Source organism: Parasteatoda tepidariorum, chromosome 3, assembly GCF_043381705.1.
Source record: "Parasteatoda tepidariorum isolate YZ-2023 chromosome 3, CAS_Ptep_4.0, whole genome shotgun sequence".
In the NCBI taxonomy this organism is placed as follows: domain Eukaryota; kingdom Metazoa; phylum Arthropoda; class Arachnida; order Araneae; family Theridiidae; genus Parasteatoda; species Parasteatoda tepidariorum.
The window spans coordinates 130,277-151,197 of NC_092206.1; the positions used below are offsets into that span (position 1 = coordinate 130,277).

A 20,921-nucleotide genomic window follows, 5' to 3' on the forward strand; every position below is an offset into this window, starting at 1 on the left:
TCAGATAAATCTATGTAGTTTATGTTATTAATGATTTCAAGAAGCCAGGAAAATGACAACACAAAAACCTACTCACCCTGAAAAATTTTTTGAAATAGATTTTGAACCAGAAAATTGATTCTTTATTTATGTAACAAGACATGTTCATATAGGAGGGTATCTAATCAATCTATTAACATAAGATATTAATTGCTGGCTCTATCTATTTTGGTTATAAACCGCTAAATAAAAGTAGCCAGGAAAATGACAGATTTTCTTGGACAAATAAATGATTGACAAAAAAAAATTATTTTAAACGAGGTTTTTGTAAATAATACCCCCTGCGTAAATTCTAGAAATGCTTACACCTGTCGAGATAAAGAAAGTTAGATATTGAAAAATTTCTGAGAAGTTTTGAAGCTAGTTATTATTGGAAACATTGTTTGAGACATGCCAGGAAAATGACATTTCGAAATTCAAGTAAATTTTTTAACTATATAAAACAGTCAATGCTAGTGCAAAGTCATTTTAAAATGCTAACAACAATGCTATTTATTAATTTTTTTAAGAAAAGTTCTTTTAGTATTATAGTATTAGATCTTGGTGCAAGGGACAGTGAATTGTCATTTTTCGTCAATCACCCATATATGCATTTAGGAGTAGTTTGATAAAAATCCTGTATTATTTGTTGGTAAATCTTTTTGTTTTTACATATTGATATTAAAAATTATTTTCTATTATATATATAAGTGTGTTTTAAAATCTTCACATTAAATTAATCTCTTATAAACCATTACCATACAAATAAATTAAAAAAACAAACAAAACAAATTAACGGACCATCATATTCTATTTGGAAAAAAAATTCTAACATCGATTGTTGTTTGTTTATTTAGTTTAATGAAATTTGAACTAAAAAAAATAAATAAATAAAAGTGAAGAATGAAGAAAGGTAATTCCACTAAAGCATGTCATGAACAGATGTCGCGATTTTCTGAAAAAGAAATCGATTTATCGAATTTTTTGCTCTTCAGAACTAGATTAGGATTAAGAGGTTTCCAAATTCATTGATTTTTGTGTTATTGAAGGGAGAAAAAAAGAGGAAAAACCATTTCATTGTCGGTTTTAAAAAATAATTTCATCAAAATTGTTTGTTATTCGTCAGAAATATTTTTCAATAATCGTAGATTATTTCGTGACAAAGGAATTGAATTAGTACAGTTGTACGCCGTTATAGTGAACATGGTTTAGTGAAATGTTCGTGCTTTGCTATTCATATGTAATATTATAATTTTTTGTGGGTTAAGTGAACCAAAAGTATGAACTTCTTCATTTTTTGGTAATTTCTACTTAAAATACCGCATCTACCGATTTTTATATCCTTATAATACAGACGTTTGTGAAATTATAACGTTTTTACTTACGCGCAATTGATTAAATTAACAACTCCGTTCAAAACTTTTTTTTATGAAATCCTGCAACTAATAGCACTTTATGTTTGGTTCGATCTTTACGGGAAATTCTGGTTCTAATGATCACACATTTAGACAAAAATATAAACCTGAAGAGTAAATTTAACCAAATAAGTAGTTTTTTATGCTATCATGATAATATTTCTAAATTTTAGTACATCTAAAAAATTTTATCACATATTACAGAAACACTTTTATTGTTAATTTTAACTCTCATAGAAACGGAAACGCGGTAAATATTTCCATATTCTGATAAGTTTGGCTTACGCATTTTTAAATCTTGTCACTTTATTTGTTTAATATTAAGCATTATCTGTATGAAATTATCCAAGTAAAATGTCAATGAAAAATAAAAGAAATAGCAAAATTTAGGGTATATATCAATTTTTTGAATAAATTGGGAAAGAATTTGCTTTTATAAAAAATTGCATTCGTATTTTTCCTGTTGAGCAATTCAAAGTATAATCACTAAATTCAACAAAAAAGAATTATGTTTACGTTATAATAATTCTCTTCGTTTATAACAATATTTTGTCATAACAACAAAACCATAATTCAGCTTATTTAGTATTGTTTTGCTTAAGTTTAAAATAAGAAGTTTAAAACTAGAATTGAAAGATGCGAATTTAACAGTTAGATATTAAACTTGTTTTATTATTAGCTATTAGTTAACAGCCTCCCTATATATCTTTTTTTCAAATTTTCAATCGTTCGTCAAATACTTCATCCACTCAAATACATTTCCTTTTAAACTTGCATGTTAGTACAGTTTTTTTTTTTTTTTTCAAATATTAATTCATTCAATGAAAAATGAAATGGAATTTTCTGATTAGTTAAGCGTTATTTTAAATTTTACTGTGAGAGATTCAGTTTTCCATCTATTTAAAAGTGATAATTCTTTAACAAATTGTTAACAAAAGTGATAAATTTTAACAAATTCTTTAACAATTTCTAACTTCTTTTTGAACAAAGAGATAGTTTATTGCGCGCATTTAATTATTTTACATTCGCCGTGTCAGATAAATTCAATAAAGAACATTAGCAAGAATGTGGTGCACGCCACCCTACTTTTCTAGTTATCTGATACCATGTTTTTTTTTCAATTCCTTCTAGTATTAGTTCTCAATCTGTATATTTATGTATCTCGTTCACATTTTAAATGCTTAACAAAAAACTACTTTTTAGTCAAGTTGCAAATACATTTTTTACCCAACGGCCTCCTCTCACTTTTCAAGAGTGCGCATGCGTCGTCATTGCGTGAGTTGATATGGCAACCGCTGCTGTTTCATCATTTTTTTAGAATTCTTTTTTTTTTCACTTTTAATTTTGTTATGCATTAAGTGGGTTCTTTTATTTTTGAGCTAGACAGAGATCCCATAAATACTTCTTGAGTTGTGGATAAAAGAGAATTTCACCATTTAAACGATATTTTTTTTTATTGTTTTAATTAATAATCAGAAATTCTAACCTTACAATTCAAACTGGATCATTTTCAATACTAATTCAGGTGAATATCACAAAAAATATTCTTTTTTTTCTGTGCTTTCTATATTAATTTTTGTTTCGATTCAAAATGCATTTTATTGTCTTTATTAATTTTGCCTATATTGTGTTCATTGCAATTTTATTAAGTTTTATCCGATATTTTATTTTATTTTATAACCGTCGTTGAACAGCCGACCCAATTTTATGGGTTTACGACTACTAATGCTCAACTCCATAGCCTTGTCCTTTTGAACCCAATCCAGAAGACAGGGGAACTCCTGGATCGTGTATTGAGAGAAATTTGCCTTCGTGGAAACTTTTAGATGGAGCTAACCCCCGCATTTGCGTTACATGGAGAGGAAGACCACGAGAACCCCTCACGGTTTGCCTGACGTCAAGGGGACTCTAACCCATGATCCGTCTACCACTGAGGATATTTCACGTCAGCACTCTGTGGTCGGTGCAAGCCGGATGCGAAATTCGTATCGACTGGGATTCGAACCCGGTTCACCTCATTGGAAGGCGAACGCTCTATCCCCTGAGCCATCACGACTCACCGATGTTTTATTGAAATTTCATTAGCTTTTGGCCGCCATTCCTGTTTGCACGGTGTTCCGCGCGAACAGGAATGGCGCCTAAACAAAAACCGCTAATTTTTCGAAAGGGGGCACTCTCAAATATATTTTTAACAATAGTCTTCCATTTGTTATTAATAAATGAATCTAAAAGATATTGTGTTTCCAGGAACCTTTTTAGCTGCCTTAACAGTTCTGTGTGGATGTCCGACTGAATACGATGACAGGTGCAAGGCCTTCCTCTATAATGTTTTAGCATCATTTCTGCAACTGCTTACAGCTCTCATAGTCGTTGGATGGGTGTGGAGTATCATGTGGGGGATAACATTTGTCGGTATTAGCAGTAAGTATTCAATTTTTTAAATCCTAACTTTTGCTCATTCTTTTGAACAACTCGTATTATTTTTGAAAAATGTATATTATGGTGCCATTTATGACATTAATAAACTTCGGCTGATACTTCGTGTTGATTGCTAAAGCTAAATTGTACAATAAAAAAAAACCTTAACAATTACAGAAATTTGTTATGAATTTAATTCTAATGTTATAACTCCTTCTCTGTTTATTAAAAACAATTTTACCTACTCACTCATTTTCCTAAGATGGAAGTAGGTACTTTATTTACGTCGCACTAGAGCTGCTCAATGAGCTAATGGCGACGGTCGGAGAAACATTCTTCAGGATGATCCAATGGCATCTGAATCCCTCTGCAGAAGGAATGACTTTGGTAAACAGACGACCTGAGAGTGAAGTCGAGCACAGAACAGTGAGGGCCGCGCACCCTCGGTTCTTGCGCAAAGCTGATCATCCACCCGCTTACTGACCTCAGCCAGTGATGCCTACCGAAATTCTGTGTTTTTCTTTCAAATTAAGCAATACCGCTTAGAGATTTAACTTGTATAACTATAATATAAAATCTTAATGCTTTCTTAAATGAATGATAAAATAAATATACGATTTTTTTATTTCTAAACTATTTTGCTTTATAATTACTATGGGAAATTTCAACTTGCAATTTTCAGTTTGTGTTGTGTTTCGATTATTTTAAAAGAATGTTACCGTCACGTGGGGCTACTTTGTGCAAATTCGAATTTGGCACTTTTCAAGCGCTGCTATTCGGTATTATGTTTTCTTCACGTTAAAAATGTGTGGAATTTGAAGATAGAAGTCTCCTCTATTACTACAAACATTTTTTCGAATTTTAAAACAATCTCAGAGTGTGTTTTGTTCATCCAATGTCAACAACTTTCCGAGAACATCGAAAAGTGTGCGTGGAAACATACTTTAGCTGTGAAATGCAAAGACGTTGATAAAACAATTGTCGTAAGAGCAAAATTTTTTATTTATATATTAATAAACAATTATATTGTGTTAGCGTTAAAAAAATTTGAAAATTAATAAAAAATAAAAGGAAAATGAAAGAAAATGCACTGTGGGGCTACTTTGCGCAAAGTTTCATTCGTTTTTTTTTTTTTTCGACAGAAAAATGGTCAGACGTTATTAAAAAAATACCTGGAACGAAAAACTACAGTGATTACACTTTAGAAAAGCTGCAACAATGTTTGCAGGCAGTTGCTGGTGGTATGTCGATTGCAGAAGCTTCTCGGGAGTACAAAATCCACTGAAATACTATTTTTAATAAAATTCTCAAGAAACACGTGAAACGTGCTCGTAAACTACCATTTTTCTTCTACAAAGATTTTTCTAATGAATTAATCAAACGATTTAACACATAAAAATATATTTTATAGGACATCAGGCGATTTTGACAGAAACTGAAGAGCAAGTTCTGTCATGTTTATTCAAGCATGTTATGCTCAAATTTATTAATATTATAAATGTTAATGAATATGTAACAATTAGTATTTTTGAAATTTCATCCATTTCATGGTTTCCTTTTGTTTAAACTCAAATGTTTTGAAGTAAACATTCTTTTTAAGAAAAAATTCTTTATAAAAAATGGTTTTTTAATGCTGAAAATTATTTTCAAACTAATATCTTTACATATCTTGATGTTTTTGTTATTAAAAATGTCAACAATTAACATTTTTTAACAATTTTATATCAATATTTTACTAAAAACATGATTATTAAACTGACTTCCTATCGCTGCACAAAGTAGCCCCACTTGGGGGCTACTTTGTGCAAGGTATGTTTTGACTTATTATTTGTGAATATTACATACAAATAATCCCAATATTGATCAAATTCACTCATGTGAGTCCAGTCCTGAATATAAAATCGATAAATTTTACTAAAGTTTGAATTAACATAGTTTTTTTACATGTCAAAATTCAAAAACTGCGAAATCCTGCACAAAGTAGCCCCACATGACGGTATGTAGTTTTACTAAACAGTTGAATCCCTGTTTAATTGTTTTTGAAGTTTGCGATGCTTGTAATTAAGAGCAATAATTATTCACACTACTTCGAAAAGCAAAGTATCACTCAATGAAATTAAAGTTCTGCAATCATTCCTTGTAGGTGTTTTCGTCACATTAGCTTAATGAATAGTTTTTAACTTTGTTGCAATATCTGATGCAGCGTAACAATTTATTTAGTGAATCAATCAGTCAATAATTGTGGTTAATGAGATCATTAATATCATCAAAAGCAGGGTTTTTTTAAAAAATAAATTCTGCATTTTTTCAAAAAAAGCTTTTTTTGCAATCCTGGGCTCTGTTTGTGGTAGATATTTGGAAAATATTTTTGTTACTTAACAGCGCAATGAAAATGGATAATACTAAACTTAACAGTCATGCATAACTGTTATAAAGTCACAACAGTTATTAAAAGTGTTTATAAAGTGTTATTTGTGTGACTCGAAACTTTAATAGAGCAGCTTTAACACTATACACACCAACACTATACCTATATCTACTGTAGCGATTCCCTTCCAAATAATCTATTTTTAGATCAAACCCCCAAATTGTGCCTCTTCAGCCTACCCTGAGATGCCGGGATTAAGGTTTTTACATCATTCCAGTGAGTATCCCCTCAGCGAGCAGTCGCACAAAACTTGTTACTTGTTACGTTTCAATAAATATATGTTAAGTTTTAAAAATCGTCATCCTTGCTCTCACCACACATTGGAGTCCTCATTAATTAGTGATTAGAGGAAATTAATTTACACCTTGAAACCTCTAAATTGGTGACCCGGACGTGATTTGATCATGCAAGTAACTCCCACTTCACAATCTCTTGACAGGTAACGCCTACTTCGATGGATAGTCCACATTGAACAGTTGACTTGCTATTTGTGAATGCGTCATTCACCTCCTGCGCTGTTGCTACTCAGTCTCGTCTCGAATATTCACACAACGTCATACACTCTCAACGCCTGCATACACTCAACTGCTAATGGCAACACAGGAGCGACTTCGACTGTGAAGTTAATACACCTTTCACATTCAGCACTCAAAAAAAATCCGGTGACTATCTCTCCCGGTCTTTCACAAGTACAGCAACTAGTGAGATCTGTTCATTGAATTATATCTCTGATAAAATTCTGGTGGGGGAGTACTGCGGCGTAACTACCACTACAAAAGTTTAACATCATTCACTACTATATATAAAGCATGCTAACTTGATTTTATCATGAGGTACCTTTTGATAGATGACGGTTGGCATGGTCGATAATTCCGCCTCCCCCACATTGCAATACATTGTTCTCCTGGTCAAATGACCGGTTGTGGTGGAAATAGGTTATTCGAAACAAACAAAATACCAAAAAAAATAGTGACTAGCTGTATATTATTGTTAGAAAAAGTCATGAAGTCAAATGCGCAAAAACGATAAGATTATAAAGCACATTATTGATTTCAAAAGTTCTTATGTTATGTTTAGTGTTAAAACTGTTGTTCTACTGTATTGCATTAAAAAGAAGCAGATATAAAATACCATTCTAGACCATTGCGTTAAGTGAAAAACTCTTTTCAGAGAATAGTTCGAAATTCTTGATAGAATAACAAATTTAGGGCGTGTCTCTGTCGTAGAGCCCCACTACATTAAAGAATGACAGTAACGATTTCTATAAAACGGCATCCCAAGGGTATGGAAACTTGTGGTAGAAAAATCATCTTTCTCTGTACATAAAATGAAAGTAAATTCTTCTAAGTATCTTAATTATTAACGCGGATTTAAAGGCTGACGTTGAAGAGTATTTCTAATGTCAAAAAGAACATTTGTAACAATTATTTTAGAAATGAATCAGTGAAAAACAAGTTAAATTTTAGGACAGAACGTAAACTATAACCAACCTTGGTAAAAAGTGTTACATGAGTGTAAAAATTTTCAGCGAAAAGTGCAGAAAAATATTTGATGGATGGGGGGTTTTACAGAATTATTCCCAGTCTCTGAAACAGCCGGATTCACTCCAGTCTGAGAACGATTTGAGAAAGTGCAAATCAACCCCGTTTTTAGCACGGAGGAGTTTGTCTATGTAAATAACTCCCCCAGCCATTCGTCTGGCTATAGTTACGAGGTTTAACTATGATCTAATTTAAGACTGGGTCGGCGAGAGAATGAGGAGAGAATTTCCATAGCAGCAAGCGTTTTCTACAGGCAAACTATACCGAAAGTAAATATTTTACCCAATACAGCAGCGATTGGGAATCTGCTAAACTAACTAAAAATAGACTTTATTTATTAGCCGTCTTTGAACAACCGACCCAATCTTTGAGCTTAAGACTACTCATGTTCAACTCCGTAGCCTTGTCAGTTTGAACCTAATCCAGAAGACAAGAGAACTCTTGGATTAAGTATTGAATGAAATTTGCGTGGAGTACATTTTGATGAAAATAACCAGCATCTGTTTTACGCGGGGAGGAAAACCACGAAAACCTTCCACGGTTAGACTGACGTCAAGGGGACTCTCACCGTCTAACACTGACGATATTTCTACGTGATCAGAGCTGAATTGGTTTCTATCAGCCATCGCCTGTATTTGATCACAGGTCACGTGATCTGGAGTTTCGATCAGGATGCGACACTAACACTATATTTGAGATGATCACTTGAAGGAGAAAACTCAGGACAGCACAAGAGTAGTAATACAAAATAAAGGAATAATAAAATGGAAAGAGTTTAAAATAAAAGTATTAAGAATAATAAACGAAGTAAAATACTCTAGTAAAATGGGTAATAACATGTAAAAAGCAATGCAAGAGGTAACAGTAATAAGTTCTTGATAAATAAACGTAAAAATAACAAAGTTTGGTGTTTGTTTGCAGCCTTGTGGACAGATAGTGTTTACATTCTGATGAGGTCAGAATGAGTAGTGAAACAATTTGATAAAACAATAACAGAGGGGAAAACAAACTGTGTTGTGATAAATATAGAACGAGGTAAATAAAATATAGACAAAAATATTATTCATCATAATTATAACTATCAGAAAGGAGTGCAGAAGTAATAGAAACAATTTACAGGAGAAAGAGTGCTGTGGGAAAAATAACAATGTTCGTCAATAGGTGGCACCACTGAGGTAAACTTAAAAAGAACGAAGAATTAAAAATTGTTAAAAAAATTAAAGATGTAATTATAATTTGGAAAATGAATGTGGAATATTCAAGAGATCGTTTATCAGATTAATAATAATCGAGTTAGTGAATGGAGGGGTATAGTGGGGATTATGGGAAAGAAAAGTTTTCGAAGATTTTTCCTCTCCACAACGTTCTTTCTCCCAACGTGTAAATTACGTTGAAGGGTCGGTCAGCAATATTACCTAATCAGAAATAATATTGAGCCAAGTTTTCTATATTTACTCAATCTACATCAGATTCTCGACTATTATTAAATGTGACTTGAATCTGGCCTATACAATCCCTGTCCATATATTATTAGACTCACTATAAGATTCTATACGTTAAATTATAATTATCGTGTGATACTGAGGAGACACGTGGAAGTTAACGCGACTCCTAAAATAAAAACATAATATTCAAATAGAGAGATGATCTAAAATGAGTAATTAAGTTGATTAAGAATAGAAACAATTAACAGAATGCCAGCCATAATTAAATAATAATAAATTTAATAAAAGGATAACAATTAAGGTTACAAGTTAAGTTCTAGATTAAACATCGTGGCGGACAGGTTGTCCCAGTAATATACACAGGCGTCGTCACAGACCGAACTGAGAAGAAAAACAGGTGCAGTTAGGTCTGCAATCGTGATTGTCCTTATCGCCAACTGGCGACGTAAGTTTGCCACATTNATTTAACGTGCATCAGTCACCATTTACTACACGGGGAGTCTTCGACCAGCAGGGACCGAACCCACGAACTCTTGGACATGGGCCCTTTTTTACCCATTGGCAAAATGGGTCTGGGTTTGGATTTGATGGCATCCAAACACTTTTGCGCATGCGTCGTCATTGCATGCGTTGCTATGGGGACCGCTGCTGTTTTTCTTTTTCTTTTCACTAACAGGCATTTTTAACGTATTTACATAATAATATTTTAAAATATTTTTGTATTACTTATTAACGTATAATGACTGACTTGACGGTGATTATTCATATAAATGAAGAATGCTGAAGAAGGAAAAGTATATAGCATATTCAGGAAATGAAAATCAACAAACATCCATTGCAACCCATGATTTGAAATGTTTAATGGAGTCCATTTCAGAAAGAAAAAGCATCTGACCCATTTGTAACCATTGATCGTCACATTTTTTTGATGATTTGAATTCCGTTTTTGTACTGAATTTGATCCATAAAAAAAATCGTTAGCTAATTTGTTGTTGTATAATTTCAGTTTCTAAGAAAGAGAATGACATTGTGAGGGCCACATTATGAACCCTGGAGGAGGAGTAGAAGAACCCAAAGGTCCAAGCTGCCTGGAAGAAGCAGAAACTGTGATATTTTCCGCTGCAAGCATTTAAAGAGACCAAAGAACGCTACCGGACTTTCTGTAGATGGCATTTAAAATGTTTGATATATGAAACACTTTTTTTTTTCATTTCAGTTATATAAGTGCTGTAATGGATCACTTAAAAGTGGACTGGGGGGTTATTTTAAATTTATTTTTATCTATTTTAACTGTCTAACAAATCTGTCCTCCTATCTTAGCAAGAATTTAATCCTATAGTTTATCACTTAACTTTTGCTCTATTTAATTTTTATTAGTTTCATAGTATAATATTATGATATAATTGCTGCGCAAATTATTTTTATGAATGAATTAATGTTTATTTCAATAATATATGTCTTTGTGATCGTTTTATTACGTTGCTGCGAAAAACCTTCTTTTTCACTATGAGTTTTTGTTTATGATTTAAAGTATGTTTCACTTGCATCGCTACAAAAAATTTTTATGTATTTTTATGGTAATTGTTGTATAATGAATTCTTTTTCTTGCAACACAACTGCAAAAAGGAAACTTATTCTGTGTTTTAATTATTTTTTAACGTGAGTGTTAGATTCTTATTATAGACTCGAAATGCGTGTGAAAGAACACTTTTATTGATACGAACAAAAGTAGAGGCTATGCATGGACCAATCGACCGATTTAATCTTCACATATTTATTCATAGCCATGTCTGTAAGCAAGATAATCAGCTCTGGCTACTCAGGTTTCTAGTCAAAGAATCTACAACATAGACAACATATCAGCTGTAAATGCCATCTTGTGTCTTCTAAATAAAAGATATAGGTGAACTCTTACAATTTGTTCGTGTCAGTTGATTTCTATCAGACCCCTCTATGGTGAACCTTATTTCAGTTCATACCACAAACAATGGTTCCCTTTTTATGACACATGATTTAAATGAAATACAAAAAGGAACAGTCACAAAAAATTTAGAGATGAACTTTGATTGAGGGATGAGATAAAAGTAGCAAACAAGCCGTGATGCTATAGATGGTTCTAAAAATCGGTATACGTAGAAATGACCAGATCATCCCTCTTCTTTTGGTTATGGGCTGCTCTTCTTCTGTGTTCCTTGGAACAATCACTATGAGTCCTATTTTTGAATTGTTTAGTGAAGGTTCATCCATAAGATGGAAATTCCGGTATCTGGAATCGAATGTAAGATTTGAAAGAGATCAGCCTATATCTTTTATGCCGAAAATAAATGATGACACAATTGTACATAGGTAGAAAATACAGTTTTTTTTTAAAATAATTAACAGTGTGCCTAAAGTATGAACTCCTATGGGACCACTAAAGATTGGGACGCAGGATAGTGTTCTTGAATTCTATATATAGAGACATTTTTAGAATTAAAGTATCACTTCATTACGATATTTGAAGTATTTTTGAACAAATCTAATCCAATGTTGTAGTCATAAGATGTCGTCAACTTTAGAATTCTATTTCAGAATACGGATGCTCATTTTTAACAAACAGAATTTTTTTAATTTATAGAATGAGGATTTTTCCGTTAACCAAATAAAACAATCTAATTTTTGTCGATTTATAGGATTAATGCGACGCTGCTAAAAGCTTTAAAAATTATATTATTCCTCTTTTTACTGCATTGAACACTATGATGTCACCCTATACTATTTTTTAGTCCTATTAAATGATGTGTTCTACAATCCCTGTTAAACCAGAAATAATGTTTTAATAAGTTGTTTCGTAATCATTATTATCAAAGCTGAAATAATGTTTTTGTAAAATATTCTGCAATCCTTATTCATCTTAATAAACTACGAAGAATAATATATTAATATGATATTCTACAATCCTTATCGATCTTTTTAAATCAGAAATAATGTTTTAATACGATATTCTTCGATTCTTTTTAATCGTATCATACCAGAAATAGTGTTCTATACAAACATTCTTAACCGTAAACCAGAAACGATATTCGATTAAATTATTCCTTCATAGCTGTGTCGAATCAAAGATAGTTCCCAACCAAGTATAGTGTACATTTTTTAATAAATAAGTTTCATGACAAATAATGCATTCAGTTTGTTTGTTTTGCATTGTATATAATGTATTTTTACATTGAATTTGAACTATTTAAGTCTCCATGATTTCCCCCGTATTTCAAACGCATCTTAGATAATTTATAAGTTTTACAAAAGTTCTTAATTATTATTATGAATACTTCCCATCATAACCTTATAACTGTAGAAAAGAATAATTACTTAAAAGTGGATATCAGTTTTAAATTCATATGAAGAATATTTAAAATTTTATTTTCAATCTAATTCCTAATTTTTACTACTTCACATACTTCGTTCATTATTTTAGAATTTTAGTCTCTATTTTCAATAATTATTTTTTTGTCTGTCTTTTTGAATTTCGAAATTTTTTCCCAAAAATTTCGAAGTAAAACTTATCAAAATAAGTTTCTTAGAAAATAATGGCAATGTTACTTGGTGTGTGGCCTGATTTTTGTACAACAAAAATTCAGGCTCTACTATTATATAATATCTTTGGAGAAAAATGTGAAAGTAACCAAAGAAAAAACGAGAAAGTGGGAAAGATTTGGAAAGACTTTTTTTAAGTTTTGAAGCTTCTTTCATTTTTAAACCATATGTATAACAAAAAAGAAGAAAAGAATTTTGATTACAAAATATTCACTTTCTTGTTAAAGGAATTATAAGATAGAAATGCTGAAATCCATTTTGTAACAAAATGTATGAACAGTTTACAAAGATTTTAACTCTTAACCGTTTTTTTTTTCTCTCCATATTTTGTAGAGTAGATATTTTTACGACTTATGCTGGTGCGTAGAAAACTACAATAAGTAAATAAATAGTTATAGAATATTGTATAATGGTATGAATTTTATATAGAAAGCGTAGTTTCCTTAGATATTTAATTAAAAATCATCTTCTATCTTATCTTATCTTAAGAATACTATCTGCTTCTATATCTCTATTTATGCTATTCAAATTAGAACTATACACAGTGGAGGGATTATATTTAGTAAATCCATTCATAAATTCCGTTTTATTTTGATTTGTATTGGACGATAGACTGAAAATTTGATAAAATTCATTCTATTTATCATTATATCTGTTTTTCTTTTTTTTTTTCAATAGCAGTCAAGTTATAATAGAACCAAGTAAATATATATTTAATTCATGAAGAAATACTTAGATTTTAATACTGTTGAAAGGGCTTCAGCTAATTAAAATTTGATTAATTTAGCATAATAATAATAATAATATATAGCGCAATAAAAAAAGAAAGAAAATTAAGAAAAACAATAAGTTTTATTTAGTGCGCATAAGCTGCAATTGAATAGAACTCGCAAAATAAGTTCAAAATGTAGAGGAAACGCGGAAAAATGACAGAACAATGAAAAAAGGGAAAAATAATAATAAAAAACTCTGTAAAAAAGAAAAAATAATAACCGAAAAAAAATTAATAAATATCCGGAAAAAACAAAGATATAATCTTTTCCTCAGCTCACACGACTATATCCGCAAAACGGACTAATCTTTGCAAAAAAGGGTTGCTTTTTAAATGGACTTAAATTAAGCTTCGAAAATACAGTTACATTAACAAAGGACATTTTCTTAATTAAAAACCGCATTACTTGTTTTTATGGCAGAGAAAAAATATAGGCAGTTTTCTTTACAAAAATCAGGCAAGGGCATGGCAAAAAAACTAAACTTGAAGGACAAAAAAACCTAACTTAACTTAAAAGCTCTGAAAGTTCTTAAATTCGCTGAAAATTCACTGAACTTAAAAGCTCTTTAAATCACTGAAAAAATTTTAGTGTAAATTTTCAGTTCTTTCTAGGGACTGAATTTAACATAAATTGCAGCAAAAGTATTTTTTATAAATGCCTAAAAAAATATTTTTTAAGCAAATGTTAAGTTTGGATATTCAAGCTGTTAACTGAGCTAATATTTAATTGAATAAAATGTCATCATTTTTTTTTTTGCCAACAGATGACAATAATTCAGTTTCTGAAACGCTTAAAACATTTGCAATTGTACTTACTGTGCTATTGCTGGCTGGCATTTTAAGCTTTATGGCAAAAAATAAATTGGACAATTTTGTTGAATTTTGGAGGTTTCACATTACGTTGAACATGGGAGACCAAACTGTTGGTTTTCGCCCCCTCTTAAGGTTTTACTACTGTAAAGGGAAAAACGCGCGTCCAGCTTGTGAAGAAGTTTACTGATTCTCTACTGCAGTGTTTCCCAAACTTATGACTTTTGTGTACCCTTTCTAAATTTTTTGTAGCGCTGTGTACCACTCATAATGTATGTAATTTGAAAAATGAATGTATTTTTTACTATAAAAAAATTGCCCAAGAGTCAAAAATCACAACTGGCTGTTGACACCACTCATTATTAACTGTTAACTACAAAAAAATAGCCAACAGAAAAATACGCAATCTTAAATTTTCATGGCTAGAATTGTTTTTAAATAAAAAATTTTGAAAATTTCGTTTGTTGCAAGATATTTCGCATAAGAACGGGTAGCCCCGCTAAACTGTTCCCGCACCCCTGGGGGTACCACACTTTGGGAAACACTGCTCTATTAGAGCGGCAGTGCCAAAATTGGTAAAAGAAATTCCATTCGGGTGACTTTGAAAGATGCTCCTCGAAGATCAATCATTATATTAGTATGTTATCTCTAATAATGAGACCCAATTGTGAGACCCACTTTTTAATAACGACATGTTTTGCACTAGTTTATGGGCTTTTATATTTAAACATTCATGTCAAGGGTTTTTTTTTTCAGAGAGATTTTTTATATACTTTGTATTTACATTTTAACGTATTGCATTACAATGCTAACCCATTGATACGCCAACGTAAACGAGTGCAAACCGGTTTCATCCGAATAAAAACAATAAAGCTGCATCTGATAATTATAATTTTACATAGAATCTTATAGTGCGTCTACGGCCAGGGACTGAAAAAGATCACCTGTTACCACGAAGCTCTTCAATTGTAAAGACCTAAAAGAGAAAATTATTTTAAAACGAGCATTTCTGCGAGTCAAAGAATTAGGAAAACTAGAATCAATAATGATAAATCCGAACTGAAATGTTGAGTATTTTTTTTCGAAATAATAGTGAGTAGAAAGCGGTTCATAACGTTTTAAAAAAAAAAATTATCGTGACGTCTGGTATTGATGATCCATTCACTGTGTATTTTAGTGGAACTCTTCTTTAAACAAAACGTCCAAACTGTAGAAAATCAGTCCGTCCACTTTTTTATGCTAATCCGTCCGCACTTAATGATCCCTGCACAAAAAGACCTTCAAGAAATAGATCGATAAATAATTGTAAAATTCCATTGGTTTTATGAATACCGAATTTAATAACTTCCACCTTTAGAACAAGTTTTTAGTATAAGTTGAAAATGTGAATATACATTTTTTATGTCTAAAAACATTCATTAATATCAATGAAATTTATTAACAAATATTAATAGTTTTTCATAGGTTATTTTAACACTTTTTCCTTATTTCCTAAAACAATGACACACAATTTCAAAACTGGAAATTTTTTTTAATAAAACGAGAACTTTAGCAAAAAACTGAATACACTTTTGGATATGCAAATGATATTACTGTTTAAAGTACGTAGGCGCATATAAAAATGACACACATTTGAAAAATAATTTTGTCAAAAATAACAAAATTTTTCAATAACAATTTAGAATTTAAAAGAAAAAAATCATTGGTAAATGCATTAAGCAATTAGAAAAGTTCAAAAGTATGTGTTATTTATAAGGTTTAAAATAAGTTAAGCTGTTTAAATAATGCTTGAAAACTTTTTTTCCAGTTAAAAAACTTTTAAAATGTCTCTGATTTTATGAAAATTTTCAAGTTGTATAATTCTTTATAAATATTCCATAATTTCATCCTTTCCATTCTTGTAAACACCTTACCAACCGTGAAACTAACTTTTACTATAAGGTTATCATTTATATTATTTCTAAACGTATAATGATAAATACAGAAAAGCTTTGTTTAATCTATTAACTTGAGCAGTTCTTAAATGTTATTCATTCAAGTTCTATCCAGTTATGCAGTTTAATGAATGGGTCTTTTTTAGCAGGGATCTTAATGAAACTACATATTTTGCGAAGTAGAAGAAATATATTATTTTGTCTTTTTGTTGTTGTATGTTTTTACAAAATTCAAACAACCTTGAACGTCTTTCTACATTTCCTGAAACAGGGATATAAAAAAAAATTATATGATATCAGTGGATTGAACAAATGATTCTAACAAAAAAAAAATAATGTTATACTGTATTCAATACACCAATCACTTAAATCAATCCATTGACTCTTTTTGCCAGACATGTTAATACGTTGAGCGCATTCTTAAGGAAATCCTCGTCAGGCCACGCTTCGAAGATAGCGTATTGTGATATAGCAATTAATAATTGAATAAATAAAAATTTGATTTCTTATAAATCAAAATTATGTTCTCATAAAATTTCTTTCGTGACTTTAAACAATGTAATTTTATTTCATTAATGTCTTGAAACAATGTAATTTTGTTTCATCAATGTCTTAAAACAATGTCATTCTATTTCATTAGTAATTTTAAACAATGTCATTTTATTTCATTAATGATTTAAAGCAATGTCATTTTATTTCATTAATAGCTTAAAACAATGTCATTTTTTTCATGAATGACTTAAAACAATGCCATTTTATTTCATTAATGACTTAAAACAATGTCATTTCATTCAATATTTTTCACTGTCAGTCACCGGGGATTGACGAAACGTTCAGTGTCAGCCAACAATGTCGCAACGTGTTAACAATGTTGCAAAACTATCTTGAATACCTTTTTCAATTTAAACACAGTTGTTCAAAATAGTGAATACTGATGTAAGATTAAAATCATCTTAGTTAGATTAATAATATTGATTATAATATGTAATTATGATTGTGATTTAATTGTTACCAAATTGCTGTACACGTATGACGCAATAAAAACATTTTTAAAAAATTCAATTTTATTAACATTAATAAACTGCTCTACATAATCCATTGATATCAGTGGATCTATTTTATAATTTATCTCATTATTTTGTTTTTGTATAGATGTACATGATTCTGATTGTTTAGTAATGATCCGCTGTTCTTTTAAACATTTTTTTTCCTTTTTGAACCCAGGAGATCAATGCAACCAATAGATCTATCTTTTAAACGATCTTATAAATTTCTTGCATAGATCTAATTGATTACGATAATTTGGTAATGACCTGTTGTTGCTTTGAATAAATCTTTTTTTAAATTTTAAACTGTGGTAATTAACTTTTAAGAGTTAAAAGCTCTTGAAATTTCATTGATACATTTATAACTTAATGTCACGTGAATTTAAACGATTATTGTTTTTCGCGCAATAATGATGATTGTTACATTTATACTATGGAATGAGTGGTTCAATTAAAACATGCAATTCAATTAAATATGGTTCAATTAAGACATGTTGAATTGCTTTAATATTTTAACAGGTGTCTTTGTAAAATATTCCTGATAGAAATCACATCCAGAGATTTAAAACCATGCTTCAGTTGGGTGTTCGAAAAATCTACCATTTCAATGAAACTGAATAAACTCAAAAAATTAGGAGGCTTCAATAGACTCATTTTAAAAACACTCCCAACATTTATAATCATATAATTGTTTGTTGAATAATCTTTTGCTTTAGATTTCTGCTCTGATTTTAAATAGTATTTTTATCTGTAATGATTCTTAAAGGCAATAATAAATTAGCAAAAGGAAAAAATAATGGAAAGTGAAATAACAGTAAACAACATTTCTGTTACAATCCATTCATCTTTTATTTACATCATAATTTATAACAACTAATCAAATAATGAGAATTTTTCTTAGCATTTAAAAAAAATCATTCAATTCTCTTAAATTTAATAGTAAAACGAAGTATTTCAGGATTTATTAAAAATTATTCAGACTAATGTCGATTTCTTTTTATAATTATTGCATTTTAGCAGAAGGGTATTATTATTCGAAATTAAAATTTAGAACAATTATTTTCGGAAACTTATTATCTAAATATTTGAAGTTGTAGAATGAATACGCAACAGAAAAAATAGGTTTTAGAAGTATTAAAAACCAATTTTACTTAACTCTGATAGACTTGAATTGCTTAAGAATTTTCACTGAAAATTTAGACAATTTTAAGTATTGAAATATCTTTGCTTTAGATTTATAATTCTTTTGTAGCTTAATATTCTCCTATAGAATATTCTATAAATATAGTATTTCATATTTAATTTGTGTTTATTGGTAATTATTGCACTGTGTAAATTTCGTAATTCAAATTTATTATTCTTAATCAATACAAATTATAGTTCATTTTACAGTTTTTATTACTTTGCTGTTGACCAATTTTGCATCCTATAATATATAATCCTGATTTACGTATGCATTAAAATTTGTATATTTTAATTTTTAATGGTTATATTTTACCATAAAAACAAAAAGAATTTAGCTCAATTTTTTTAACTATGTTTTCTATTAACTAAAATGTATATGTGTAATTTATATTCAGATGTATCTATGATAAAATTATTGAATAAAACCATATTAATGAGATACTTTAACACATGTAAAACCCTTTATATGGCTCTGTTAGAGTACTACCAACTATTATAAATCTGTTATAAAGTTTTGAATAATTTGTTTATTGAATAATTTGCATTGAATAATTGTTTCAATTTGTTTTGCTAATGCAATTTTCAAAAACCTTTATACATCAGAGTTATTATATCTAAACGTAGTTTTGAGATTAACGTCAAGAATTGTTTAGATTACATGAAAGAGAATGATCAGTTTTACTACCCTTAATTAACACCAACACTTAATCTATACCTATTTCTACCATTATGTTTCTTGACTGAATATAGGAAATATGGATGTTTGGAGGGAAATAGACTAAAAAACACTTTTGTTATAATTAAACAAAATTGTATATTGCCAATTTGTATGCAAACACAAAAAAATAAGTATTTTTAATTCATTTCTCAATGTATTTTTTACATATATACAGTGTGTTTCCGTTGTACATTTTCCGCAAACATATTTCTTCCAATTATTATTATTTCTATATTTCTTATAATTATAAGAATATAAAAGAATTATAATTCTTATAATTATTTTTATAATTAATATTATTTCTTCTAAGAACTTGTGCTCTCTTGATTGTTTCGACATTTTTCTGGGTAAAAACTAACAGTCACTTAGAAATGCTATCAACATAACATATAAGCTACTTAACAAAACATTTAGTTTTTGGCACTTTTTCTGACACAAAAATGCCAATCTGAAATGTTAATACTTTCTTGAAATTTGAATTCACAGTTATTCTGATTGAATTCACTACGCAACAGTCTTTGCAGAAATGTGCAACTCATTGAATGCAATACGTTGAACACGCATGACATTTCTGATCCGATAACCTTATAATGCAATACATTGTTCTCCCGGTCAAATGACCGGTTGTGGTAGAAATATGTATACGACACGTATTATTCGAAACAAACTAAATACAAAAAAAAAATTATAATTATGGAGTATAAACTGTATATAATTGTTAGAAAATGTGCAAAAACAATGAGATGATAAGCGATGCAAAAGATCTTAAACGGTTATTTGACCGGTTATGGTTTGTTTAGAGTTAAAAATCTTTCTTTCCTGATCCGTTGTCCGATCAAGCCATTTCTTTTTTTTTTCTCTCTATCAGTGTCTTTGTTCATTTTTTTTATCAGAACATCGTTATCTCACCTCAAATACAAAATTATAACCGGTTTTCGTCATTTTGTAAAACTATTAGCTTGAAATAACCTTAGCAATGAAATTAACCTTTTTTTAAAAAAGTGAACTTTTTATTTGGATTGTATTAATATGATGAGAGTACCAATTACAGCTATCTAAGCTTTTACAGTCCCTGGCCATATTATTAGACGACAAAATTATAATTATACAGGTGACATAATATAAACAAATAATTATGAATGTATAATTATAACAAAATTATAATTATACAGGTGACATAATATAAACAAATAATTATGAATGTATAATTATAACAAAATTATAATTATACAGGTGACATAATATAAACAAATAATTATGAATGTATAATTATAACAAAATTATAATTATACAGGTGACATAATATAAACAAATAATTATGAATGTATAATTATAACAAAATTATAATTATACAGGTGACATAATATAAACAAATAATTATGAATGTATAATTATAACAAAATTATAATTATACAGGTGACATAATATAAACAAATAATTATGAATGTATAATTATAACAAAATTATAATTATACAGGTGACATAATATAAACAAATAATTATGAATGTATAATTATAACAAAATTATAATTATACAGGTGACATAATATAAACAAATAATTATGAATGTATAATTATAACAAAATTATAATTATACAGGTGACATAATATAAACAAA

The 20,921-nt window shown here is 29.5% G+C and overlaps 1 protein-coding gene across 1 annotated transcript in view; it reads left to right on the top strand.

The window, feature by feature from the left end:
• The window catches only part of LOC107438589 (protein stum homolog), a 44,024-nt gene extending 30,912 nt beyond the window's left edge, over nt 1-13,112 (top strand). Inside the window, exons 2-3 of the mRNA XM_016050905.4 lie at nt 3,681-3,854; nt 10,272-13,112. Coding sequence (XP_015906391.1) covers nt 3,681-3,854; nt 10,272-10,312 — 215 coding nt within the window. The 3' untranslated portion in view covers nt 10,313-13,112. The remainder of the gene's footprint in view (nt 1-3,680; nt 3,855-10,271) is intronic.
• The last annotated feature ends 7,809 nt before the right edge of the window (nt 13,113-20,921 follow it).